The 27,758-nt window shown below is 46.4% G+C and overlaps 1 protein-coding gene across 1 annotated transcript; it reads left to right on the forward strand.

The window, feature by feature from the left end:
- The first annotated feature begins 2,833 nt into the window (after positions 1–2,833).
- LOC120966191 (uncharacterized) lies at positions 2,834–10,509 on the forward strand. Its single transcript, XM_040391985.3, has 2 exons — positions 2,834–4,230; positions 10,380–10,509. The coding sequence occupies exon 1, from the start codon at positions 2,928–2,930 to the stop codon at positions 4,224–4,226; it is 1,299 nt and encodes a 432-aa protein (XP_040247919.1). The 5' UTR covers positions 2,834–2,927; the 3' UTR covers positions 4,227–4,230; positions 10,380–10,509.
- Positions 10,510–27,758: the final 17,249 nt, after the last annotated feature.

The following is a 27,758-nucleotide window of genomic DNA, read 5'->3' on the forward strand; positions in this document are numbered from 1 at the left end:
CCCCACACATGAGCCGGCCAAAAAAAGCACGCGGGGGAAGGGGGGTGCGCGCTGGCTCGTTCGCCAACACCTTGCACGCCAAATAGGAGGTCCCTTACTAGCCCGCTCGTATTTTGGGTCATATTTTGATAATGATTTCAACTAATAAAACATAAGTTATACGTAGCAAAATTAATATCATTAAAAAATATCTTCAACTATGAATCCAATAATATTTGTTTTCTATGACATGCATAAACATTTTACTAGTTAAATATGTGGTCAAACACATTTTTTACGGGGAAATATGTGGTCAAACTTTAATCCAAAATAGGATAGGTACTAATAAACACATATAGAGGTAGTAATATACAACAACCGGCTGCAATATACACCACGTAAGGAAATGGAGGACGTAGACGACATAGATAGTAGAGAGAAAGAGAGAGTGTATTTTTACTTCCGTAGATTTATTTTTATTTTTTACAGAAAGGATTCAATCTATTATAAAAGTTCACTGAAAGTACAAAGCACCTCAAACATAATAAAATTTACATCTAGATTTTGAGACCATCGAACGGCCACTTCCACCACCAGAACAAGCCATCGACGCGTCGTTGACACCGCTTCCATTCCTGAGCCGGCTTGACCTTGTCGATGACAACCACGAAGTCTTCGTGCATGTGCCCCTAAGGACCAGCGCCCTGGAGGCGTAATTGTGGTTGTTTAACCCTGGAATATACCTGAAGTATCTGACACCAAGTCTCGACGAGAAACCCTAATCTCATCGCCCTAAGGAAAACGGCAAGAATCTACGTTGTGACTCCGGCGCCTATGTCCAGACAGAAAAACTCGAGGTGGATCAGAGACCAGAAGACAAACTCAAAGAAGAAGCATTGCCATTCGCCCAATCGGCACACCTGCGAGGACTAAAAAACTATAATCTAACTTCTAACCGGGGTGGATGGACCTGGATTGCCCTCCCCTCCACCGACCGGTGGAGCAGCAGGCAGAGGAGAGACAAATCCACGGGCTTGCGTGTGAAGCCTGGAGGGGAGAGTTTGCTCCAGCCGCCAAGGGATAAGGGAGGAAATGCTAGACACAGAAAGTCCATATTAAATACATAGTGATAGTTTTTTTTATTGTTCAGATGAGATTTGAGATTTACACTCACAACTAGTTGTGATTAAAAATGAAGGAAGCCCACTTTTCATCTTTGAATATTTCCGAAAGTTCACCTTTCTTCTTGAATCTTTTGTTTAGGCCAAATATACCCTCAACTTTCTAAACCAAATGCTAACATGTTTTTCTTAATTTTTCGTTCATGTGGACACCGTGTTATATAGAATTGTGGATTGCCCCATCCAAACTAGTTTAGAGTTCAAATGGCCGAATCCAATGTAATCGAACCACGATCTCTCAAAGGTCCAGAAAAATCTTCATCTCATTGCTTCGGCCACCCGTTGTTGATTTCCCCTCGAGCATCGCACATCCGCAGTGCCCCAATAGCACTACACCGCACCCGCCATTCAAGAATGAGCAACTCACCACCTACAAACAAAAAAAGCACGGCGTAAGATAGAGTGAATTGATATTTTCATCCGGGTGCATGGGCAAAAAAGTAAGTAGGTTATCTTGGCATCACACCTTGTTCTTCTTCTAGATTTCTTTGTACTTGTACTGGAATGATATATGGTTTTTATTCATTGGATGTAGAGGGCACATTTTTTTCAATAAAATATCTCCATGCCATCTGCCACATCTACAAATTTTTATTCACTGTATCTGCCTATGTAGGTGCAAGAGGTTGGGGTTGGGGTTTTTAGATGGATGCCCTTAGATGTGTTTGACTGGGTTAGGCCTTGTTTTGGTTTCAAAAGTCTTTAGGTTTTGGTAAAGGAATGTCCATGTGAGCACGAAATCGTGTGAGAGATTGATTTAGAAACTAGTGTGTTTATTTCGAATCAAACTAAAATTAGGACGAAGAGTGAACTTTCAGTAAAGTTCAGCGACGAATAGTAGACCTTTTCCGCTGAGAATAGACCACGTTATTATGTGGGTTGTGTGTATTGCTGTCCACAAATGATATGGTTGGATATTACAACATTAAAAATAGTAAAAAGACGGCCAGCCAACCTCCCAAACCGGGTTCCCTCATCTCGCTGGCATCAGAAGGCACTCGAAGGCAGCGGCGACACTTACGTGGAAACCGACTGACTTTCTTTGGCGAGGGGGGGGGGGGGGGAGAGACAAGCGAGGATGTTAGTTTTCTAATTGCGTTGTTTTTGTTTCTATTAGAGTATAAGCAAGTAACTGCTTCTAAGATGCCATGCTTTCTACATTTCTGTAATTAGTACTTTTTTTTAAAACTAATACGAAGGGAGCACTAGACACACGAAAACATTTAGCCTTGAAACATTCTATTTTTGGAGCTTGATATCGATCTGTCAATTGTTGTAAACTTTGTGGACTACCAATGAATTTCTTAGATCCAACACGTTGATCCTTAGAGACACGTGCACAAAAACCTCGTAGCCGTTATCGACAAGGCCAAGCTGGATCCGATAGAGGAGCGGCAACAACGGCGCGTCGGCAGATCGTTCTGGCGGCATTAGTGATCGTTCGGTGGTATAGAAATCTCGATGTAATTTTTATTATGTTTTAGATGTGCTTGGTACTTCTTGTGAACTTTTATAATAGAACCGATTCTTTTTAAAAAATAACAATTGTTGGATCATTCAACAAATTCACCACTGGCTTGTTTGCTGCTCTGTTTTAGGATTTTTTTTTAAGTCTTAGGAACAACAAATTTCGTTTCAGTAACACGAGTTTTCAAGCAGCACCACACTCGCTAGTCACTCTCCCCCCGTCCCCCGACTGCAGCTAAACTCCGCCGAAAACCCTAGCCGCCAATCCCCTTCCTCCGGCCCAGGCGGCGGCCGCGCGCCATGTCCCCGCCGGCGCCGCACCTCGTCGACGAGATCATTGAGGAGATCTTCCTCCGTTTGCCCACCCCCGCCGCGCTCGCCCGCGTCTCGACCGCCTGCCCCCGTTTCCGCCGCATCATCACCGAGCGCTCCTTCCTCCGCCGCTACCGCAAACGCCACCCGCCGCCGCTCCTGGGGTTCGTGGATGACGCAGGCGGCTTCCACCCCGCCCAGGCGCCCTACCCCTCCGCCCCGCTCGCCCGTGCCCTCGCCGACGCTGCCGATTTCACATGCTCTTTCGTCCCCAAGCCCAGCGAGGGGTTGTGGTATGCGTGCGACGTCCGCGACGGCCGCGTCCTTCTCGTGGAGATCAGCCTTAGTAGCAACGGCATCGCGGTGTGCGATCCCTTGTCACGGCGCTACGTGCTGCTTCCGCCCACACCTGGGGACCTGACATCCGAGAATAAACGCCCCCGTCAAAGCAAGCCCTTGCTCGTGCCCGTTAGCGAAGATGAGGATGAGACCTTGTTCAAGGTGATCCGCTTTGCTGACTATGGTACCGAACTGGCTGTGTTTGTCTTCTCTTCCATCACCGAAAAATGGTCAGTAGCTGCATCAACCAGTTGGAGCTCATCAACCAGTTGGAGCTCTTTGGGTGGTCGCCCCCCTTGGTTGGACAGTCACCCGTTTGGATGCCGCGGCCTGTCCTGTTTCGTAGGTGGCTGCTTCTATTTGGCATCGCCTTGCGGGGACAAGTTGCTCGTGCTGGAGCTGGACACACTGTTTTCTACTGTCAACAATCACACTGGCCACCACGTAAAGCTCAGATGGCTGCCTAGGCGGGTGGAAAACGATCTCGCCAGAAACAACAGGCAATGCAGACCTCGGCCTGGCCAGGCCAGACTGCCTCGCATTGTAGTGGGTAAAGAAGGAGCCATTGAGGTGTTTTCTCTCCTTGATGATAACAGCCCAAATGGCTTGTTTTATCTCTATCATAGTACCCAACAAAATAATGGTGAATCTTCCAAGGAATGCCAGCTGGAGAATATTGTACCGTTGCCTGGCGGATATAACTATTTCACCGTGGGCGCAGATGAGGGATTCTTATTCCTTGGAGCCACTACAGAAGATCAGCTGGACATTAGTAGAGGCTCAGGAGTGGAGTTGTTGACTACTTACTGGGATGTAGACTATTTTTCGCTGGATGTCAAGACTTCTGAACTTATGAAGGTTTGTAGGAGGAAGAGGTGTTTCTTTACTCGTGAAAATGTTTACTGGTACTTCGGCTTCCCTCCATCATTGTCAAAACCAAGTATATGAAGTGGTAAGTCTATCTTGTTTATGTTTGTTGTGCTTTGCTGCCCTAATTGCTCACACTGGAAGTTACCGTTTTATGCTATCATGGGAGCTTTGTGAACCTGGAAATTTGGTTTAATTTGTTTCTTTATCCTGTCAAACAATTTCAATGAAATGGGGCAATTGAAAAAGACACAATGTCATTTCATATCAGGGAAAACATCTACATCCCTCCAAATTTGCATAACCTGCACACCAGTTAATGTTTGAGGGCATTCACATCTTAGGAAAGGCTTCAATTTAATTTACCATTCACATCTTATCTCTGCTACCTTATATGTATGCTATTTTCTAACTGAAACAAAATATGAGATGGCTATGGAATCCTTTCGAAGCATGACTGAGCAGCTTATGCACATTTAATCTTAAACTAGCACAGTGGCCCTCTCAAATGCGAGGGCATCATCCCCTTAGTTGAAAGTGTATGGAAAATACTTAACAAATAGGAGTGTGAGATTTCATCTATGATTTGATAGATATTGATGTTATTTGATACGAGATAATACCACCCTATACCTATACCCACCGAAAAATATTGTTCTAAATAAAATATCATAGGTGCATGTAACATCTTTAACTATTATCAATTTTTGGGCAAATGATTATATAGTATTCTAAAATTACTCATTAATGAACATATGTGTCGCTCGTACATGTTACTAGAAGGTGTAATGCGCTTCGCTGCGCCGTTTTTCACCGTGATGATTCCCAGAGGCATGTTTAATTTGGAACGCTAACAAGTAACAACCACACCCAGTATGAATATCTCATAAGTGCATTACACAATTTTGGATAGAGAGTACAAGTTTACTTACCGCATTGCAAGCTGAAGCTTTGCCTCGAACATAGATCATGTATATATCCTGTGTGATTGGCATTATACCGTTTAGATTTAGCTGGACTCTAGCTACTGTTGTCTTAGCTGAAGCTCCAAAGGCCTATCCTCAAGAATCGTTTGTTCATCCTTCAGTGTCTTTCATCACACTCCACTTCTCCCAGATCAATAGAGAAAAGAGCGACTGTACTGCTACTGCAAAAACAGACTCCACCAAACATTAGAGACAAAAGCTAAACTCTACCATTACAAACCCATCTATTGGTATCAAAACAAGCTTTACTTTGTTATTTCCAGTTCATTTTACTTCAATCAGTTGATGTTTCTGAAGCCCTTACAGATTACAACCAACAGTTGATGACCCTCTTTCTAAAAAAATTGTTTCTGAAGCTCTGCACAAAACACAGCTGGTTCCATCTCGAAAAACTTTTGTTGATATCCAGCGTTATGCCATGGGGACTGAACCTCCCAGCTACATCATCCAAGATTCAGGTGACATAACCCAAATAACCATGGTCAACTCCACTTCATGTCTCAATAGGCCGTCGGCATAGGGGGTTATTCCGGTAGTGGCTTGATGCTTAGGAGAGTTTTCATGGCAAAAAACTGAGACCAGTTAATTAAATGAATACAGTTGAACAGAAAATGAGCGCCGATTGGATATCGCAGAGACGCTAGTTTGGCATGAAAAACTACCAAACACTTTTTTTAGGGGTAAAAACTACCGAACACTTGAAGACGTAATAGCCATGGAATTGTTCTATGGGAGACAGACCATGCGATTCTTGGTCGCACCCGGCCGTCGCTAGAGGCGGAACTAAGGGAACTGCGGGTGGAGCTGGCCATCTAGGGCCGTCGAGTGGGCTCGAGGTCACCCCCACTCCGTGTGATGAACTCCTTCCTCACCAGGGTCAACCCGGTGAGTCACTAGCCAGTAGCCACCATTCAGCTGCTCGTCACGCCACTGCCAGTGGTAGAGTAGGCACCAGCGCCGACTACTCCACAAGCCCACATGTCGGTTCAAGCACTCACCACACTCCTTCCTGGTTCACGCCACCTGCTGCGCCTCCCTCTCCCACTCATCCACCTGAGCTATTCTCCCTCCACCTTCCCCTCCGTACGTCCCTCCTTCTCCAGCCAAATCGTGATGTGCTCTCATGTCGTCTTGGGAGAGCAGCATCGTGAGCCTTTTTTTTTCTTGCTTGGATGGAAGGGATTGAATCGGAGGAGATTATATCGAGGCAATGAGAATGGGGAAGATAGGGCGCTGGCATGGTCGGTTGATTGCTCGATGGTTTGAGACAACAGGACACCTAATGCAGGAACGCCCATACATACAACACGGGTTAACTGCAAGGTGGACCGAACCAACAGTCAACTTCTTCCTGCCGGCTGACATGCTGGTCCCACGCGGCTGCTACACCCCTCAACGCACCAGGTAGCTCAATTTCCTGGGAGCTGAGTAACTTTACCGGTTAGATGATCAACTAACATAGTGGCCCACACAAATGAGCAGGCAACATCTTTATATTATTTATTTGGCTATTAACATATTTATATTTACGGCGAGTAATGTAAGGATTTTGTTCAGATGGACATGTTTCTACTTTTGTTAAAACAACATGTAACGTCAAATTTCTCAGGATAATTCTTAAATTCGTATCAAATACTACCTACTCCCTCCGTAAACTAATATAAGAGCGTTTAGGTCACTATTTTAGTGATCTAAACGCTCTTATATTAATTTACAGAGGGAGTATATTTTTGTCAAGGACTCATCTCTGTCAGCGTGGTGTGCCCAAGGATGCTGCAGAGTCAAAGGTGCTTCTGACTGCGACGCTTGCACCATGGTTATTTTATTCGTCGCATAAAAAGAAAAGTTAGTACTACTGCCCTTCTCAAATACGATGATGAAATAAAAGAATGTACATTTGATTTGAGACGAGAATTCACTACTAAAAACAATTCGTGCTGGTAGAAAAGCATCATGGTAAGTGATCTCAATAAAACATTGGAGTTGCATATTGAATATTCGTCCGAACCTATGAAAGAAGAAAATAAATAAGGAAACTTCAACATGTATCCTATCCGCTTACCACGCCCATTTTTGCTATTTAAGATTGTATACCTCTTAGAGATATATGACAACAAAAATCAACTATGGTTCCAGAGTAACAGATGTTCAAGCCCACACGATATATTCAAGTGTTTATTGCTCTATCTAGAGATATATCCAATTGGAACCAAATTTATGTGTGAAAAGCCCCCTCAATTAGTTATGCATTATTACTCCTAATCAATACATTCACTTTAGCATACATACATGGTGAGAGAAAGCAAATATTAATGAGTAATAAACATGAATAACATGATGTACTTTTTTATGTGAGCTATCACATTACTATTGTCCACAACAAATATTTATCGGTTTATAGTTTTACCAAAAACAGAACCTAAGAACATGTATAAGAAGGTATGTATCCACACTAAATAATTATCGGAGAAAAATATAAAATTAAAATTAGTCACTACACAGTTGCATGAAAATAAACTACATGGCAGAATAAGGTCATTTAGAGCATCTAGATTCTAGATACATGTTTACATCAACATTCGTGGGAAAACAGCTAAGCCATATTTAGTGATATGGGAAAAACTGAATCCAAACACAAAATAAATCATGCTAATAGCTTCCCATCAATGGCATATTGGAAAGCCAAACAATTAAATTCAAAGATGAGCCTGTAGCTCGACATGTCAGCGGACAAAAGTGCTAAAAACCCTAAAGTGAACACATGAAAGTGCAAAATTGAAAATGCCTAGTAGAGGAATTTTCTTAATTCCTAACATTCCAAAAACGAAATGACACAATATAAGAGTCGGGAAGATGTCATATCTTGGAAAGAAAGCAAACACCTTCCGTAAAGGATAAATCATGTTCAAACAAAGCATACATGTACGTTTATGCAATTTAGATTTCTTTTTACCTTTATTTGGCATGTTCAACCTCAATCACTATTTTGTCTATTCATGTTTAGTGCAATAAATGCCACAGCATTTAATTAATGTTTTTCTTGTGGGCTTTGGAATCTCTCTGAAGTCATGTAAACTTTTGATATCTTGCTCGGACCGCAAGTAAACTGATAACTGGATTGTCAGCAACTATATTATGTGCCAAACTGAACTAATGGAACCATAGTTTACCGAATCAACATCTATTGACCATACTGTATTTACATGATATAAAACAGTATTCCTAGCCATGAGCTAGACCTAAGAATAGTGTTGTGGATGAGCCCTAATATCCTCTAAAAAATCGTGTAAAAGAAGAAATGTACTAACTCTATGGCTCTAAAACGTGCTGTAACTATGCTCTTTCACTTTTTAGAGCTGGGTCAACATAGATATCTGGGCCAATGGTTGTACACTATAATTTTAATAGCCAAAGATATGCAAGTAAATAATCTTGAACTTAGGCGCGAGAAAGTTTTGATGTACTGTTACACAATTCCAACATAAAGCAATTAATGGAAGCAGCGACATTCCAAGTCATAGTTGCAACTGCAAAGGTTTATTGTGCGGTATGTAATTTCATCTTTGTGACACTACTAAAGAACAGCCATATGCAGTTCAAAAATCCAAAGTTGATCGTAAATGTCCGTAAGGAATTATTTGCCCCATCATCCAGCTCAGTATAAAATCGTATGTGATGGTAGGCCGTGATACTTAATTACTTATACTTGCCTACAGAATACAAATCGAAAGCATTAGAAAAGCTTAGATATCTTTGAAGGAGAATTTAGCTACACACAAAGGATCCATACCCTTAAATCTCAATTTTTGAGTCTGTACAGTGGTGGAAATTTCCACTGCTATTTTTATCGTTATAATAATAAAAGCAAAGGTACTATGCAAAACAGCTGTACAGAAAGAGAGAAAACTAAAATATGAAAAATGCGAAACCTGAGAGGTAAGCAAACGAGCCTCTAGAGAGAAACACTCTTGTTAAGAACATCCTTCTTTCTCATATCATCTATTCACCTTGGCAAAACACAGAAAACATCATGAGACTGCTAATGTTCCAAACGCTAGCAATCATTCAAGAAACTTGTGCAATGTTGCATGCAGCAGAGCATGTAAAATATTGAACTGTTTGCTCCTAGAAAATGCATTATTCAGCACGCACATGCACACATTGGCATTGTGATATACAGGCAAATTAAAAAATGAATGATCGGGAAGGAATTACCCATGACTAACTTAAACCGAAGGTCTAATCAGCAAAGTTAACATGTAGGAGTCCAGCCTTCCACATGACAGCACTCCCTTAGACAAGCGGCGGCGGGAGGAAGCACTGTAAAGATGAATATCCTAAAGATGCATGGCGGCATCAATGTAACCTGGATTGTCCTAAAGACGCATCAGACCAAGCTTGAATTATCAGATCTGAAAACCAAAAGGACAGGGGAGAGAGAAGAGAGCATGAAAAGGAAAAACGGCCAACCGGTTTCTCTGGGTACCGTAGTTTGGTGACAAAATCTCCTCCACGGTTATCCACAGAAATACCCTGCAGCAGACTACCCGGACCGGATGCAGCTCCATGCGGATGTCATGCCGTTTCGTCTGGATCCCTTTTAATTCCTCTGCACCGTCTCTGAAGCCATCCATGGTGGAAAAAGGCACAGCGCAGTCTTCAGTTTTGGTGCAGATCCAGGAAGCCTCCACCAGTTGATGCTTGACTGGACGATAGTAGTAGTCGCTCCAGATTGTTCGACTACACTCAGGAGGGGGGAGGTCACGACCTAGAGAAAAAGGTGGAACAGGACGATCGATCGAGAGAGGTGGACAGGGACGATTAGATCGGGGAGATTAGAACATCGTATTTCCGTTCTGTACGTGCACAAGTCCATAAGTGCATGGAAAGATACTAGACTGTTAGATTTATTTTTTTCTGGCGTGCCTGACGTCCACCAGATCAGGATCCATGGATATGGAAGGTCCTTGCACATATCAACGGACAAACTGCTATTACACAGATCTGTTGGTCATGGTTCGCTTATTAAAAGTGGGACTGCCAGATTGACAGAGAGACACTTTCGATTATTGTTGGGTTTTCTAGCAAATATCTCTCCATTTTCATCCGTATTGTGTTTTTAGTATATAATAGACTGTACTATATTTCCAGTTTGGCATATATGGCCTTACCAGGAAACTACGAAAACAAACATTTCTATTGCATATGCTGATCTAATGTAGGTTGTTTTTACTAAATATATCTGCAGGGATGAACTTCCTTTCCTTTTGGGGTCTTCCGTTTGGGCCATGCATCTGATGCCTTCGAGGAGAACTGGAGGATGGACAAGATGGCGCTGCGATTATGGTAGCTAGATATAGTACTGGCGCCTTGGTGTGTTGTCATTAGGAATTGACCATCTAAGCAAGACGATGTAATCACAAGCTGAATATGTAAGAGCCGAACTGTTCTTTTGTGTTGGCACAATTGCTGTGGCCTACTGCTCTGGTGCGCTTTGCTACTCTAATTCGTCAGTTATAGACCTGGATGCTGCTGCTGCTGCATTATGACCTGCTCAGCATGATGATCATCTTGCCTTTATGCATTTGCTGATCCATTGCCGCTTTGTGTTGTTATAGCTAGTTGTCTGTGTTTAAGCTTGTGCTTTGTTCTCTGCCTTTCCAAAGTCAGGAAGGCAACAATGATCATGCATGTGTTCAACAATTGCTAGTACATGTTTGTATTACATTTTGAGGCACTCAGAAAACTGCAAGCATTCATTTGAAGACACATATTGCCTTTTTCCTGGATTAGTCGAGCCATGTTTTTTTACTCCAATTGGGCATGCTTGGAAGTAATTTAATGATTATTTTGTTTCCGAACTGAGAGTACTTTTTCACTATATATCTTCTCCGACTCTTCTCAGATCATACAGTTTGAGTTTGTTTCGAAAGGGTCAACTTGCCGAGGAGCAATCCATTTTTACACACCTTATTCAGCAGGCAGGTGACCAGTTACTCATCGTTGTATACTGATCAAACTATACTCCATGCTAGTGCTTATGATATCTCCATTACGCAGCCATTCGTATGCATATTTGCTGGCCTTGGCTGTTCTTGCTTGCCGCCATTGTTGCACCTTGGGGATTCAGTTTCTTGATCTCCCCCGTGAACCAAAAGTCAAGACTTGTAATTGATTCACCAATCGTGGAAGGTACCTAAGGGGAATCGTGGTAGCCTCCAAAGTTAGGTGCAGCTGCCAAGCCCTGACAAACAATACGACACAAGCGCAACATTTTTGTTTTTCCTTTGCTGAAATTCTCATCTCGAATTAATAACCTACATATTCTGCATTTCTTTTATGACTAAAATTTATGTACAGGAGTTTGTGGGAGTACACCAGAAGATCCATCAAAGAAGTGTATGAGTAGCTAGTAAGTTCTCACCAATGGCGAATTGTTGGTATTTCTTCAAGTGGCCAGACTGCTTCAAAATTCAATGTCCGTCAAAATACCAGGAAAAATTAATACTATTTTGTTTCGCTTCATGTGTTTTTTTAGCCTCCTCCCTCCACCGCACCAGCAAAGCCCACAACAGGGACGACCATAGCCCAAGTAAAGTAACCGTGGGCTCCGCTGGGCTTTTTTTGTGAGTCATGGCCATGAACATGAAGAAACCATACACCCATCTGGCAGGAAAATCCGGTCCTGTACAGGTATCTGGGACCAAATGTCCTAGTTAAAGCAGTTGCACAATCTGTCCCTGCTTTTTCCATGTCGTGTTTTAAGTTACCAAGAGGATTATGTGAGCACCTCAACATGTTGATCCGGAAGTTTTGGTGGGGCTCAAAGGAAGGTAAACGCAAACCTCACTGGGTCTCTTGGGAGACTATGACACAGTCCAAGGGCATGGGTGGTCTTGGTTTCAAAGATTTTGAACTTTTTAACTTGGCTATGTTGGCAAAGCAAGCGTGGCGCCTACTGCAGGAGGTCAACTCTCTCAGTGCCCGGTTACTAAAGAGCATATATTATCCAACAAGTGATATTCTGCAAGCCACACTAGGAGGACACCCGAGCCAGATTTGGAGATCCATAATTGAAGGCCGTGACGTTCTGAAGCAGGGTCTGATCCGGCGTGTTGGAAACGGTGCAACCACCAATATATGGACGGATAATTGGCTTCCAAGGAAAGAGATGCTTCGACCCTATGGGTGCATTTCTGCAAACCCACCGCAACTTGTGTCAGAATTGATAGACTCAGCCTCAGCTAGCTGGAATAAGCAAAGGGTGAACGAGGTGTTCATGCCAATGGATGCAAAGATTATATTGGGCATTCTGATGCTGGAATAAGGGCATCGCCAGTTGCTGGAATAAGGGCACAAGACCCCTACTTTCTGCTGCCTCTCTATTCAATTTCAAGATGAGACGTGTCCGTGCTGCCTTAAGAAGATGGAAGCGAAACAGGGCCAGCCTGGAGCTGCTTATTTCCAATAATAAGCTCGCAGTGGATTACCTTAATTCTGTCGAAGAGCACCGCCCGCTGTCCCATTTGGAATTTGTTTTCAGAGTCTTTGCTAGCTCTAAGGCAGAGCAGTTAATTTTGTTGCAAGCTGCTATGTGGCGCCGGCGGGCTAAACTTCGTTGGTGCGTCTCCGGGGACGAGAACAGTAGGTTCTTTCACGCTGCTGCCAACGGTCATGCTAGACGCAACAAAATCAGAGTTCTTTGTCAAGATGGAGTGGAATACTTTGACGATGGCCACATCCTACTTCTCTGATCTGCTGGGACAACCATCTTTATCAGTACCTACGATGCAGCTAAGTAATCTCTATGAGCAAATGGATCTGTCCTGCCTTGTGGATGAGTTCTCTTGGGGTGAGATTGCCACTGCTGTCATGCATTCACCTAACAATCGCAGCCCGGGCCCTGATGGTTTCACCAATGACTTTTACAAAACCTTCCTTGGTGTCATTAAGAATGATCTACAGTTCTTTTTCCAGCAGTTGTATCATCACCTAGTGGACTTGTCTGGAGTTAATCAGGCATACATTTCCCTCATACCAAAGAAAGACACCCCCTTGGAGCTTAGAGACTACCGGCCCATCTCGGTTGTACACAGCCTGCCAAAGCTTGCAAGCAAAGTGCTTGCTAGGAGGCTCCAAATTCAGCTTCCTGCGTTGGTCCACCCTCTTCAGTCCAGCTTTGCCAAGGGCTGATCCATTATTGAGAATTTTGTTATGGCTGCAGACATGGTGCAAACGGCACATAAACGGAAGATTCCCATGATAGTTCTTAAACTAGACTTCCAGAAGGCATTCGACACGGTTAGTTGGGCTTGCCTTTCCAGCATTTTGGAGGCTCGTGGCTTTCCTCGGAAATTGATCAGTTGGGTTGATGCTATTGTGTCCACGGCCAGCTCCAGGGTCATGATCAATGGTGAATTGGGCGAACCGTTCCAAGCCAAAATAGGATTCAGGCAAGGTGATTCAATGTCACCGTATCTGTTCATTTTGGTGGCTGATGTTTTGCAAAGACTCTGTTGTCAACAGTTCGAGGCTGGGAACTTGATCCACGCACTTGGTTCTGATAGGTTATTCCCTGTGCTACAGTACGCCGACGACACCCTTATGCTCTTTCAGGGTAGCATTCAACAAGCCGCCATAATTAAGCATATTCTGTCATCCTTTTCGGCGTTCTCGGGCTTGCACATAAATTACCACAAGAGCACATTGATTTCGATCTGTGTGGATGGCAGTACTACCTCTCAGATTGCAGAGCTGTTTGGTTGCCCGATCTCCAGTTTTCCATGCACTTACCTTGGCCTCCCTCTGTCTCTGCACAAGATCAAGCATGGTCTGCTTCTGCCAGTAATTCACAGGGTGGACAAGAGGTTATCGAGTTGGCTAGCTACCTTTTTGTCTTCGGGGGGACGACTCACTTTAATTAACTCTGGGCTTGCCAGCATCCCCAGTTATTACATGGCTTGCTTCCCTTGGCCAATGGAATCCATTGCCAAACTTGAAAGCTTGATCAGGGGGTTCTTCTGGCTGGGTAAGATCTCGGCTAAAGGAGGTCAGTGCCTCGTAGCATGGCAGTCTGTTACTTTGCCAAGGACGTCTGGTCTGGGAGTCTGGGATTTGGCCGCACACAATCAAGCGATGCCGTCTAAGTTTGTTGCAAGAGTTCTGCAGTTCTCTGATGTCCCTTGCTACCAATGGTTAGCTCGTCAATACTGTCAGAACAACATGCCCTTGAAGAGCTGGAATCAGGACTCTGCCATTTGGAAAGGCTTCAAGCAGTTTATTCCGCTAATCTTAGCCTCCTCTCGGTGCTCCTTGGGATCTGGCACGACGATATCCTTCTGGCATGATTGTTGGCTGCCTGTAGGCCGGCTTTGCTTTGTTTTGCCCACCCTCTTCAGCTTTGCTCATGGCTGCTGCACTGTCACCTCTCAGTTCCATCAGGGTAGATGGCGCATCCTGCTACACCCAAACCTATCTGCTACGGCTGTCCAAGAGCTGCGCTTCCTATGCGATCTGTTGGCCGCTCTCATGCCATCCTCTAGCCATGTCGATGTACGCTCGTCTGCTCTTCAAAATAAGGCAGTCACTACATCATACATATACATGCTACTCACCTTCAAAGGGATTTCTTCTATTATTAGTCCTTGGATCTAGGACCCCGTCATCCCTTTGAAGCACCGCATCTTCTTGTGGCTGGCTTTTCAAGGGCGACTAAACTCACGTGACAACATGGTCAAGAAGCACTGGACATCCATTACCGCGCACCAGGATTGTGATATTTGCCCTGCTTGTGAATCTATTGATCATATTGTCCTCCGCTGTTCTCCAGCTTCGATACTATGGGACTCGCTGCACATGACAAATCTTGCCAACTGTTCCACAGATCTGCTCATCGGCTTCATGCAGGAGGCGCTGCATGCCTGTCCTCCCTCTAGCAGATTTTCGTTGATGTTTGCTGCGGCTGCTGTCACCCTCTGGCACTCAAGGAATGATCGTGTTTTCAACAACAAGCAATGGTCTCCTACCTACATCAAACTATATGATGTGCAGTTGCTAACTTTGTGGAAGAATAGAGCACAGAAAACAGCTGATCAAATGCTCTAGCGGCTTGGATACAATGGTTGTCCCATGCTTATGCTAGCCTGCTACCTTTGCCTCCCTGATGCCTTCCTCTTTCTTTTTTTTCTCTCTACTTACTTTCTCATTCAAATCTGGCCGCTTATAGCCAGGGCACCATGGTGCTGAATATGAGCCTCATGTACTTGACCTTTTGGTCCTCAGGCTTGCGCCTGTTTTGAAATATATAAGGTAGAACCCCACCTACCTTTCATTTAAAAAAGAATATTGGGCATTCCTCTCTGCACACGCAATACAAATGACTTTTGGTGCTGGAATTTTGAGAGCAAAGGTACTTTCTCAGTAAAGTCCGCATACAAAATGCTATCCGAAACCAAGCAACGTCGCGAGGCATGGCTTGATGGGGTAACAGGAACGTCAACGGTACATTCAGAGGAAGGGATGTGGAAGAAACTTTGGAAAACCGATGTACCAAGAAAAGTTCGGATGTTTCTGTGGAGACTTTCAAAACACTCCCTACCCACTAAAGATGTGCGGGCTCGCCGCCATATGACGACTTCTAGCAGTTGCGGCCTATGCGGAATGCCGGATTCGTGGAAACACTCGATGTTGCAGTGCACAATGTACAGATGTGTATGGGTGTTGGTGGACGAGGATCTCACACATAAAATGATGGCATCTACAGAATTGAAAGCAAAGCAATGGCTGTTTTCACTAATTGAGTCCCTCACTCAGGATCAGTTAACTCTGTGGTCAATATGGTACGCGAGGCGCAAGGCGATCCACGAGAGAATATTTCAGAGTCCCCAGGCAGTTCAAAATTTCATAAGAAGATACTGTGATGAGCTTAACATGATCCGACCTAATGTGGTGCGGACGGTCGCATCTGCTATCAAAGCAGTCCTGCAGCGACCTAAGGCACCTCCGGCGGGTTTTGCGAAAATACATGTTGATGCTGCAGTCTGGCCAGGGAGAGGTGGTTCAGCAGCTGCGGTATGTCGTGACTCAAGCGGAAATTATCTTGGGAGCTCAGCTCTAGTGGTGGAAGGCATGGATGATCCAGCTTCTCTGGAAGCGATGGCATGCAGGGAGGCAATGTGTCTGGTAGAGGATCTTCTCATCAACAACTTCATAGTTGCCTCGGATTGCAAGCAAGTTGTCTCGGATATCAAATCTGGCAGCAGAGGGCAATATGGTGCCATTGTGTCCGAGAAAAATCTTCGAGCTACTCTTTTTCAATGTATTTTTTCTTTTAAGCGTCGTGCTGTTAATTATGAAGTACATAGTGTAGCCAGATTCTCTCTTAGAAGGGGTCCGGGGCGCCACCTGTGGCTTGGCCAACCTGTTGGGGATATAACTACTAGTGTAACCCGCCCAGGATATACCGATTCATCATATGAAGCCCAATATCAAGCTTGAAGATGGCGTTTCAGTTAAGGGCCCCAAGCCCAAAGGCGACTTAAGGCCCGTAGTGATAAACCGCTATAATAGCATGACTTACATTGTAAGGCAAGATTAACTAGTCACCGAGCCGGACCCTGTTTATGAGCCGGCTGGGACTCTGTAGGCCGCGGGGCGTCAACCCGTGTATATAAGGGGATGACCCGCCGGCGGCTTAAGGCGAGTAACACAAATCGAGAGCCAGGCATAGCGGATTCGCTCCCTGGTCATCGAAACCCTAGCAATTCCACCTCAACTGGATTAGGCTTTTACCTTCACCGCAAGGGGCCGGACCAGTATAACCCTTGTATCCTTTGTCCCGCTTTAACCCCTTTAAGCTTCCTAGTTGCGATGGCTCCACGACTAAGTCCTTTCACGAGGACATCTGCCGTGACAATTCCACGACAGTTGGCGCCCACCGTGGGGCCAGCGCACGATGGATTTGAGTTCTTGAAGGGCAGCTTCGAAGGGCTCAAGGGATACGCTGTGGGCCGGATGACCAAGAGTCGTCGCGGCAAGCTCTACATCGACGACGCCGGCTGGGGCCCCGACGCCGGCTCAATTGAGTATGGGTACCGGGTCCCCTTCGGCGGAATCCACGTCTTCATCCGCAGGATTGGCGAGCCGGGCCCTGAGCCGGACACCTGCACCGACATCATCGAGACGGCTCAGCGTGCGAGACCCGCCCGGGCTCAGCCCGACATGAAGCGTGCCTTCGTGGGTTGCATCCACGGAGGGGAATTTTCTGAAGGATCCGTGGATGGTGGTGAGACGGCCGTCTACTCTGATGGTGAGTCATCCACTGGTGAGACGGATTCGTTGTACCAATTACAAGACGGTGGGCTTGGGGGCTGTTCCGATGGCAGCAGTATTCCGGACCCCTTTGAGCCGCCGAGCAGAGTAGGGATCTTCATGGCTGGCACTCAGCCCGGTCAAAACTCTACGGCTACAGCAGCAATAACTTCCGGGTCAGGAGCGGCCGGGGCAGGAGGCCCTGTGCGCCCGCTAGCTCAGGTGCTGATTGATCTCATGGACAGATTGACGGCCCTGTTAACCGCCATAGTTATTCCGGCGGATCAAGCTGAGCATGATGCAGAGGTAGCATGGGTACGTGAGGAGGTAGCCTGAGCCAAAGAAGCCCTAGTAGCTGAGGACACCAGATTGGCCGCAGAACGGGCGGCTTTGGATGCTCGAGCTCAGCAGATCCAGTCAGAGGCTTTCCAGCTTACGATGAGTCTGAACGCGTCTAATGAGGTGATGAGGAGGAGGCACCAGAAGGCTCAATCCTGTCTGCCTCCGGTTTATGATCCTCTGAATCTCTTCAGCACACCCGGAGCCAGCCCTAGTAACCCGCTGGAGGCAAACCGGTTTATAACACCCGGAGCGGGGGCGCCGGTTCAGCCCCGAGTGATGGAACCTCCTCACATGAATACTGCCCCACCTCGCTACGTACCAACACCACCGGGTCATTTTTCCAACCCTTTGGAGAACCTGATCGCTGCGTCGGCGCGTTTGGCGGCTCTCGCGGTGGATGGCGACTCTCCAACAGCCGTTGAGACGCGAAGGGTCAGAGAACTTCTTCAGACGGCTCTGGTGCAGCAGGAGGCTTATTCTTATAGTCGAGACAGGATTCATTCGACTCCTCGCCCAAGCCGGAGCCCGAGTTACAGCAGACATATGGATTCGGCGGCCGTATCAAGCAGCGCCCAACGCCGTAACCAGCCAGGTGGGCATAATCCGGTGCAGGATACGTCAAGAGGCTGAGCGGGCGGCTCAGCAGGCGCCTGAGCAGGCGGCTCATCAAACCTTCCCGGATTATCCAATGACTTCTATTGAGGCAGGTGTGGCCACGAGAACCGGCGGTGTTCCTTGTTTGATACCGGCTCTGCGTAATGAGCGTTTGCCCAAGGATTTCAAGGGACCCCGAAAGGTGCCGAATTACACAGCCGATTTACAGCCTGGGGCGTGGATTGAAAGCTATGAGATGGCCATGGAATTGTTGGAGGTCAGTGATGTGGCAATGGCCAAGTACTTCACCATGATGTTGGATGGAACGGCCCGCACTTGGCTGAAGGGGCTTCCGCCTAACTCCATTGGTTCATGGGCAGAGTTAAAAGCCCGGTTTATTCAGAACTTCAAGGACACATGCAAGCAACCCATGTCAATTGTAGATTTAACTAATTGCAAGCAAGAGGAAGGTGAGTCCACGACCCATTGGGTGCGCCGGGTCAAGGAGATAGTACATTCATCTGATAAGATGGATGCCGACTCTGCGGTCTTAATGTTGGAGAAAAATTGCCGATTCGAACCTCTGAAACATAAGCTGGGGCGGCTTAAGCATGATTGTAATGACATGGGCTAGCCGATGGCGGCTCTAGTCAAATACGCCAATTCTGATAGTACCAAGGAACCCGCGTCTGATGAAGAGAAGACAGGGAAGGGAAAGAAGAACGACAATGGAAAGGGTCAGCAGCATAACCCGGCGAATCAGGGAGGCAATAAACGTAAGGCCGACGGTAACCCGGAGTTTGTGGCTAACACCAATTCACAGGGTAACAATCAATGACGCAAGGGGAGGCCGCCCCCTCGGTCTGGCGGGTCAGGTCCTACTCTTGAGAAATTGCTCAATGAGCCCTGTCCAAAACACGGCACCCGGGAAAGGCCAGCCACTCACCTATGGAAAGATTGCGCGATCATGAAGGCTTTCAAAAATTCTAACATGTTCGACGGCAACCATGGGCCTGGCGGTGGCTCAGGTGGAGGCGGTTTTCATGGCTCGGGAGGCGGCTCAAGTTCCGACTTTCAAGGAAATCAAGGTGGTTATAATCAATAGTCTGGCCAAGGAGGTTAGCAACAGCAGCAATCGGGTTATCAGAGCAATCCAAAGCAGCTGAATAGTGGACAGTATCATGTGTTCACCACTAGTCTGTGCAAACGAGACCAGAAGCTTCACAAAAGGGCTGTGAACGTTGTTGAGCCGGCAGTCCCTCGTTATTTGAGGTGGTCAGAGCAGCCCATTGTATGGAGCAGGGAAGATCACCCTCCCCGGGTTGACAATCCGGGGCAGTTGGCTTTGGTGGTGGCACCTCAAGTTGGTGGATATAAATTCACTAAAGTACTCATGGATGGAGGCAACAACATCAACATCCTCTATTATGAAACCTTCCGTCGTATGGGGCTGACTGATAAAAATCTTAAGACATCCAACACTGTTTTTCATGGAGTGGTGCCTGGTAAGTCGGCATACCCAGTGGGTAAGATTGAACTGGAGGTAGCCTTCGGAGATGAGCATGACTCTAGGGCTGAGAAGTTAACCTTTGAAGTGGTCAAGATCAAGAGCCCATATCACGCTCTATTTGGACTGCCGGCTTATGCCAAGTTCATGGCGCGGCCGTGTTATGTTTACTTGCAGCTCAAGATGCCGGGTCACAAGGGCACCATCACGGTACATGGGAGTCGGAAGATAGCCCTAGAATGTGAGGAAGGTGATGCTGCTTATGCTGAATCTGTTTGTGCGGCAGAGGAGTTGAAGTTTTATAAGGATAATGTTGACCCGGCAGACATGACGTCTCTGAAGAAGCCAACCACGGAACACGAGCCGGTGATGAAATTTAAGTCGGCCGATGACACCAAGCTTGTTGATTTTGTTCCAGGCGACTCATCTAAGCAATTCAGTATTAGTGCCAATCTGGATCCCAAATAGGAAAGCGCGCTCATCGAGTTCATCCGTGAGAACCGGGACATCTTTGCATGGAAACCTTCTGACATGCCGGGTGTATCGAGAGAACTCGCTGAGCACACTCTCAATATTGATCCAAAGTTTAAGCCGGTCAGGCAGTTTCTTCGGCGGTTTAACGAGGAGAGGCGCAAAGCTATCGGTGAGGAGGTGGCCCGGCTCTTGGCGGCCGGGTTTATTGTTGAAGTTTTTCACCCGGAGTGGTTGGCTAACCCGGTGCTTGTACTTTAAAAGAACGGCACCTGGCGTATGTGTGTGGATTACACGGACTTAAACAAGGCTTGTCCGGCTGATCCTTTCGCTCTCCCCCGTATAGATCAGATCATTGATGCTACGGCGGGTTGTGAGCGTTTGAGTTTCTTGGATGCTTATTCTGGTTATCATCAGATCAAGATGGCAGTTAAGGACCAGGAGAAGACGGCTTTCATCACTCCGTTTGGAGCCTTCTGTTATGTCTCTATGCCTTTTGGGCTTAAAAGTGCCCAGGCGACTTATCAACGATGTGTGCAGAACTGTCTCCATAATCAGATTGGGCGTAATGTTCATGCTTATGTGGATGATATTGTGGTGAAGTCCAGAGAGAAGGAGACCTTGATAGTGTGGGAATCGTAGCATAATTTTAAAATTTTCCTACGCTCACCAAGATGCATCTATGGAGTATACTAGCAACGAGGGGAAAGGAGTGCATCTACATACCCTTGTAGATCGCGAGCGGAAGCGTTCCAATGAACGTGGATGACGGAGTCGTACTCGCCGTGATCCAAATCACCGATGACCGAGTGCCGAACGGACGGCACCTCCGCGTTCAACACACGTACGGTGCAGCGACGTCTCCTCCTTCTTGATCCAGCAAGGGGGAAGGAGAGGTTGACGGAGATCCAGCAGCACGACGGCGTGGTGGTGGATGTAGCGGGATGCCGGCAGGGCTTCGCCGAGCATATACGAGAGAGAGAGGTGTTGCAGGGGGAGAGGGAGGTGCCCAAGGCTGTAGGTTGCTGCCCTCCCTCCCCCCCTTTATATAGGCCCCCTGGGGGGGCGCCGGCCCTGGAGATGGGATCTCAAGGGGGGGCGACGGCCAAAGGGGGAAAGGGGGTGCCTTGCCCCCCAAGGCAAGTGGGAAGCCCCCCCCCCCACCCTAGGGTTCCCAACCCTAGGCGCATGGGGAAAGGCCCATGGGGGGGCGCCCAGCCCACTAGGGGCTGGTTCCCTTTCCACTTCAGCCCATGGGGCCCTCCGGGATAGGTGGCCCCACCCGATGGACCCCCGGGACCCTTCCGGTGGTCCCGGTACAATACCGGTAACCCCCGAAACTTTCCCGGTGGCCGAAACTTGACTTCCTATATATAATTCTTCACCTCCGGACCATTCCGGAACCTCTCGTGACGTCCGGGATCTCATCCAGGACTCCGAACAACTTTCGGGTTTCCGCATACACATATCTCTACAACCCTAGCGTCACCGAACCTTAAGTGTGTAGACCCTACGGGTTCGGGAGACATGCAGACATGACCGAGACGCCTCTCCGGTCAATAACCAACAGCGGGATCTGGATACCCATGTTGGCTCCCACATGTTCCACGATGATCTCATCGGATGAACCACGGTGTCGAGGATTCAATCAATCCCGTATGCAATGCCCTTTGTCAATCGGTATGTTACTTGCCCAAGATTCGATCGTCGGTATCCCAATACCTTGTTCAATCTCGTTACCGGCAAGTCTCTTTACTCGTACCGCAATGCATGATCCCGTGACTAACGCCTTAGTCACATTGAGCTCATTATGATGATGCATTACCGAGTGGGCCCAGAGATACCTCTCCGTCATACGGAGTGACAAATCCCAGTCTCGATCCGTGCCAACCCAACAGATACTTTCGGAGATACCCGTAGTGCACCTTTATAGTCACCCAGTTACGTTGTGACGTTTGGCACACCCAAAGCACTCCTACGGTATCCGGGAGTTGTACGATCTCATGGTCTAAGGAAAAGATACTTGACATTGGAAAAGCTCTAGCAAACGAAACTACACGATCTTTTATGCTATGCTTAGGATTGGGTCTTGTCCATCACATCATTCTCCTAATGATGTGATCCCATTATCAATGACATCCAATGTCCATAGTCAGGAAACCATGACTATCTGTTGATCAACGAGCTAGTCAACTAGAGGCTTACTAGGGACACGTTGTGGTCTATGTATTCACACATGTATTACGATTTCCGGACAATACAATTATAGCATGAACAATAGACAATTATCATGAACAAAGAAATATAATAATAACCATTTATTATTGCCTCTAGGGCATATTTCCAACAGATAGATGATCTGAAGGAAACCTTTGATAATCTCTGGGTCTACAAAATGATGCTTAACCCGGCCAAATGTGTGTTTGGCGTGCCAGCAGGCAAGCTTTTGGGTTTTCTGGTTTCTAATAGGGGCATTGAGGCTAACCCGGAGAAGATCAAGGCAATCACCTCTTTGGCTAAGCCGGCGTGCGTCAATGATGTTCAGCGACTGGCGGGTCTTTTAACTGCTTTAAGCCGTTTCATAAGACGGTTAGGTGAGAAGGCCATAACGCTGTATCAGATGATGAAGAAAACAGACAACTTTGTCTGGAGTGATGCCGCTAACGCTGCCTTTGAAGATTTAAAGAGACAATTATCTGAGCTGCCGGTCCTTGCGGCTCCCATTGATAAGGAACCCTTATTGTTGTATGTGGCTGCTAACTCACGTGCTGTCAGTGTTGCAATTGTGGTGGAGCGCAAAGAGGCTGGCAAGGAGCATCCGGTTCAACGGCCGGTTTACTACATCAGTGAGGTGCTTATTGAGTCTAAGCAAAGATATCCACATTGGCAGAAGCTCATTTATGGGGTGTTCATGGCGAGCCGGAAGCTTAAGCAATACTTCCAGGGTCATCCCATCACTGTGGTAAGTTCTGCTCCTTTGGGAGACATCATTCAAAATAGAGAGGCCACATGACGAGTCGCTAAGTGGGCCATTGAACTTGGGCCTCATGGCTTAAAGTATGTGCCACACACTGCAATTAAGTCTCAAGCACTAGTGGACTTCATCAACGATTGGACAGAGCTGCAGACGCCTGAGGAAAAGCCGGACAACACATATTGGACTATTCACTTTGATGGATCCAGGCAATTGGAGGGCTCGGGGGCTGGAGTTGTTTTAGCTTCCCCTCAAGGTGACAAATTTTGTTATGTGCTCCGGTTGATGTTTCCTTGTACTAACAATGCAGCTAAGTATGAGGCCTTGCTCCATGGTCTTCGGATGACTAAGGAGATGAACTTAAGCCGGGTAAGGTGCTTCGGCGACTTAGATTTGGTGGCTCAACAGGTGTCAGGCAAGTGGGATTCTAAGGATCCTCTCATGGCGGCTTATCGCCGTGAAGTTGATGCTATCGCTGGACACTTCAAAGGTTATCAAGTGGAGCATATTGATCGAAGAAAGAATGAGGCGGCTGATGCTTTAAGCCGGCTGGGATCTCAGTGTAAGCTGGTGCCACCTAACACTTTCTTAGATATTCTGCATAACCCTTCTGTTAAGTTACCCACAGAGGAAGACTTAGCTGTCCCAGACCCAGAAGCGCAATTGGTGGCGGCTCTTCACGTCATCCTAGATTGGACAGTGCCATATTTGGCTTACATGACCCGGGGCGAGTTGCCTGAGGACGAGACCTTGGCTAGACAAATCGCCCGGCGGTCTAAGTCGATGACAATTGTTAATGGTGAGTTGCATCATCGTAGTGTTACTGGGGTGTTTCAACGTTGTGTTTCACTTGTGGAGGGTCAAGAAATCCTTCGTGAGATCCATGAAGGCGATTGTGGTCATCATGCCGGTTCTAAATCTCTTGTGGCCAAGGCTTTCCTTCATGGTTTTTATTGGCTGACGGCTCATGCTGATGCGGAGGATCTGGTCAGTAAATGTGATGGTTGCCAGAAATTCTCACGACGATCTCATGTGCCGGCTCAAGAATTGAGGATGATTCCAATTACTTGGCCGTTTGCAGTCTGGGGGTTGACATGGTTGGGCCTTACAAAAGGTCCAAGGATAAAAAGACACACCTGCTGGTGGCGGTTGATAAATTCACGAAGTGGGTTGAGGCAGAGCCGGTCAGTAAGTGTGATGTAGCCACGGCGGTTCAATTCATGAAAAAGGTGATTTTTCGTTTTGGCTTTCCACACAGCATCATAACTGACAATGGTACTAATCTGTCCAAAGGTGCCATGGAAGAGTTCTGTCAACGTGAGCATATCCGGCTCGATGTTTCATCAGTAGCTCATCCTCAATCCAATGGTCAAGCTGAAAGAGCTAATCAGGAGATCTTGAAAGGCATTAAGCCCCGGCTCATGGTCCCTTTACAGCAGGCGCCGGGTTGTTGGGTGGAGGAGTTGCCTTCTGTGCTATGGAGCATCAATACTACACCTAACAGGTCTACGGGTTGTACGCCTTTCTTCATGGTTTATGGAGCAGAGGCAGTTCTACCAAGCGACATTTGTCATGACTCACCCCGTGTGGAGGCTTACATTGAAGCTAATAACGAACAAGCCCGTCAGGATGCACTTGACTTGTTGGACGAGAAGCGTGACTTAGCAGCATCCCGCTCGGCGATTTACCAACAGGACCTGCGTCGTTATCACAGCCGCCGGGTTAAGTCCAGAACCTTTCAAGAAGGTGACCTAGTGCTCCGGCTCATCCAGGATCAGTCTGATGCGCACAAGTTATCCCCGCCTTGGGAAGGGCCCTTTGTGGTCAGTAAGAATTTACACAACGGGTCATATTACCTCATCGATGTTCGAGAGCACAAAGACTCACGTAAGTCGGAGGAAGAGACCCGTCGACCATGGAATATTGCTCATCTTCGGCCTTACTACACTTGAGCCGCCGGCTCTCATGATGTACATATTTTGACGATGTATATATTATGAAAAGTAATAAAGCAGGACCTCTATCCTTTTCATCCTCAAAAGTTTATATGTCCTCATTATTATATCTTTAAAACAACCGACAGGGAACTGATCATATTTGAATCTGGCTTTCCTTTTGGTCCGGCTCATGATTGTATTGGAATCTAGCCGTTAAAATATCATGATCACTAGGGGGCTTCCTGTTCAAACATAGGTCATATTCGAACCAAAGAGAACATAACTGTCGATACCCTTTTGATTGGCACGCTGCCAAACCTACTAGGGGGCTTCTTGATCGTATCCGAATCATAGCTCAACCCCTTTGGGTCTGACGTGGATCGTATTCGAATCAGCGTCATTAAACAACTCTCAAGGTCATTTGGGGGCCTCCCGTTCAAACATAGGTCGTATTCGAACCAAAGAGAACATAGCTGTCGGTACCCTCTTGATCGGCAACGCCAAAGCCACTGGGGGCTACATGGTCGTATACGAACCCTAGCTTAACCCCTTTGGAATGGTTCACTGATCGTATTTGAATCAAAAGCCTCAAAATTTTGTTTATTTTGATGTTTATGCAAACAATTTCTTTTCAAGTTTTTGACTTGAGACTTCTTTTTGATCCTATTGGAAGCATCTAATGAGTGGCTTCTATTTAGCCCGGCTTGGCCTTAGTCAATAAGTCGCCAGTATATAACAATAATCATATGAGTGGAAGTACCAGCTTCTACAAGATTGGGTTGTCACCCTTACTGTTCGGGTCACATAAACCGACAGCATAAATCAAAGGATCACAAGTATGATGTTATGGTTATATTTCAAAGATATAATTGATAGCCGGCTTATCTATGACTCTTGTTCATATTCTGGGTTATATGTAAGATATATGACCCGCCATGCGGTAAGCCGCCAAGGGACTTGTGATTTGTTTTCTCTATGCAGGACAGTTAAAAAGCTTTCTTAGACATAAGGAAAACAGATGATCAACACAATATGGAGGAATATAAGATGGCGGCTTAAGCGGTGTTGAGCGCCAGACACGTGCACGATGGCACGACAAAACCACTACCCTATTACATGACTCCCCGAGTCCAAATGATGAAACATTGTTTTTTAGCAAAGCATAAATATGAGCCGCCAGATGGATCAATTGTGTTGTTGAACTGAAGCTTCCGGATCATCCCTTTCCGCTCCTCCATCTTGTTCCCTGTCCTGGAAGGTTGATGATGACTAGTCAATTCCACTCAAAGCTTCAAATTCAGCTTCATCATCAATTAATCCGGCCGGGTCAACTTCAGGGGCAAAGGTATGCTTACGAATTGGAGGGATCAGGCTGGTCACTTCATAATGCGGCGTTGGAATCCTCCGGTTTTCAGCGTCATAACCCGGATGATACTTGGTAAGATCCGTGTCATTAGCAATCAGGGTGGCCACAGGGTGGATTTCCTTAACACAAGTGGTGAAGTCCTCCTGTCCAAACGGTGTGCCATCCTCTTTTAAGCTTGGATACCTGATGGCGATGTCGGCCGGGTCTAGCTCCGGTAGCCACGCCTTGGCCCGGCTTAATGCAGTTACGGCTCGGCTCTCGCAGAAGATCGCCTTAGCTCATTAAACCGCTGAGGCAACACAACAAGCCGCTTTAATACATCTGACAGGAGGGTGGGGACTTCATTTGACAGGGCCACTGCAGCTAAGGCACGCTGAGACCCGGTGTAAAGTTGCTCCACCAGCGTGTAAACCGCCTTCAGTTTTATCAGCATGCTCTGGTTAAGGTTTGAGCTCCTAGGGCCTGCGTTACGATGTCAGATGAGTTGATAACAATTGATATGCTTATTATGAAGATTTAATACTTAACACCTGCAGAGTGACTTACCAAAGATTGCTAACACCATCTGAGATACATGGTGTTTTAAACCGGATAATTCGGTGGTCTCTTCTGCAAGAGCCACCTCTGTTTTTTCAGCCCGGTTGATCAAAGTGATCTTTTCATCAGCCCAAGCCTTTTTCTCCACTTCAAAGCCCTTTTTCAGTTTTTCTTGTTCAGACACACTGAACTTGAATTTGGAGTTGGCTTTCTGGGTCTCAATCTCCTGTGCTTCCAGGCGTTTCTTCAAGTCAGATATTTCCAATTCAAATTGACTAGTGGTGGCCTATACAAATACCGGGTCAACATGTCAGATTTATTATACCGTAATATTAAGTCCCGCGTCTTTTGCAAGCAATAACACTTGGCACTTGGGGGCTAATGTGTGCTGAAGAATCTTGTTTAAAGTGTCGGTTCATAACAGTAAGTCCCAATCACTTTGCAAGCAAGAGTATTTGGCACTTGGGGCCTAATGCATATTGCTGTTAAAGCCTTTTTTAATAATTTGTTCTTAGCAAGCATATGAAGAACTGGTTCAATCATACTGATTAAACCGCCCCTTGGGGACTATGGAGTAAGCCAGAATTCTT

This window comes from Aegilops tauschii, chromosome 6, assembly GCF_002575655.3.
Source record: "Aegilops tauschii subsp. strangulata cultivar AL8/78 chromosome 6, Aet v6.0, whole genome shotgun sequence".
Classification (NCBI taxonomy): Eukaryota; Viridiplantae; Streptophyta; class Magnoliopsida; order Poales; family Poaceae; genus Aegilops; species Aegilops tauschii.

Bases quoted from the DNA above. Each gene is read 5' to 3' on its own strand.
- LOC120966191 (XM_040391985.3), top strand. From the start codon at position 2,928: ATGTCCCCGCCGGCGCCGCACCTCGTCGACGAGATCATTGAGGAGATC.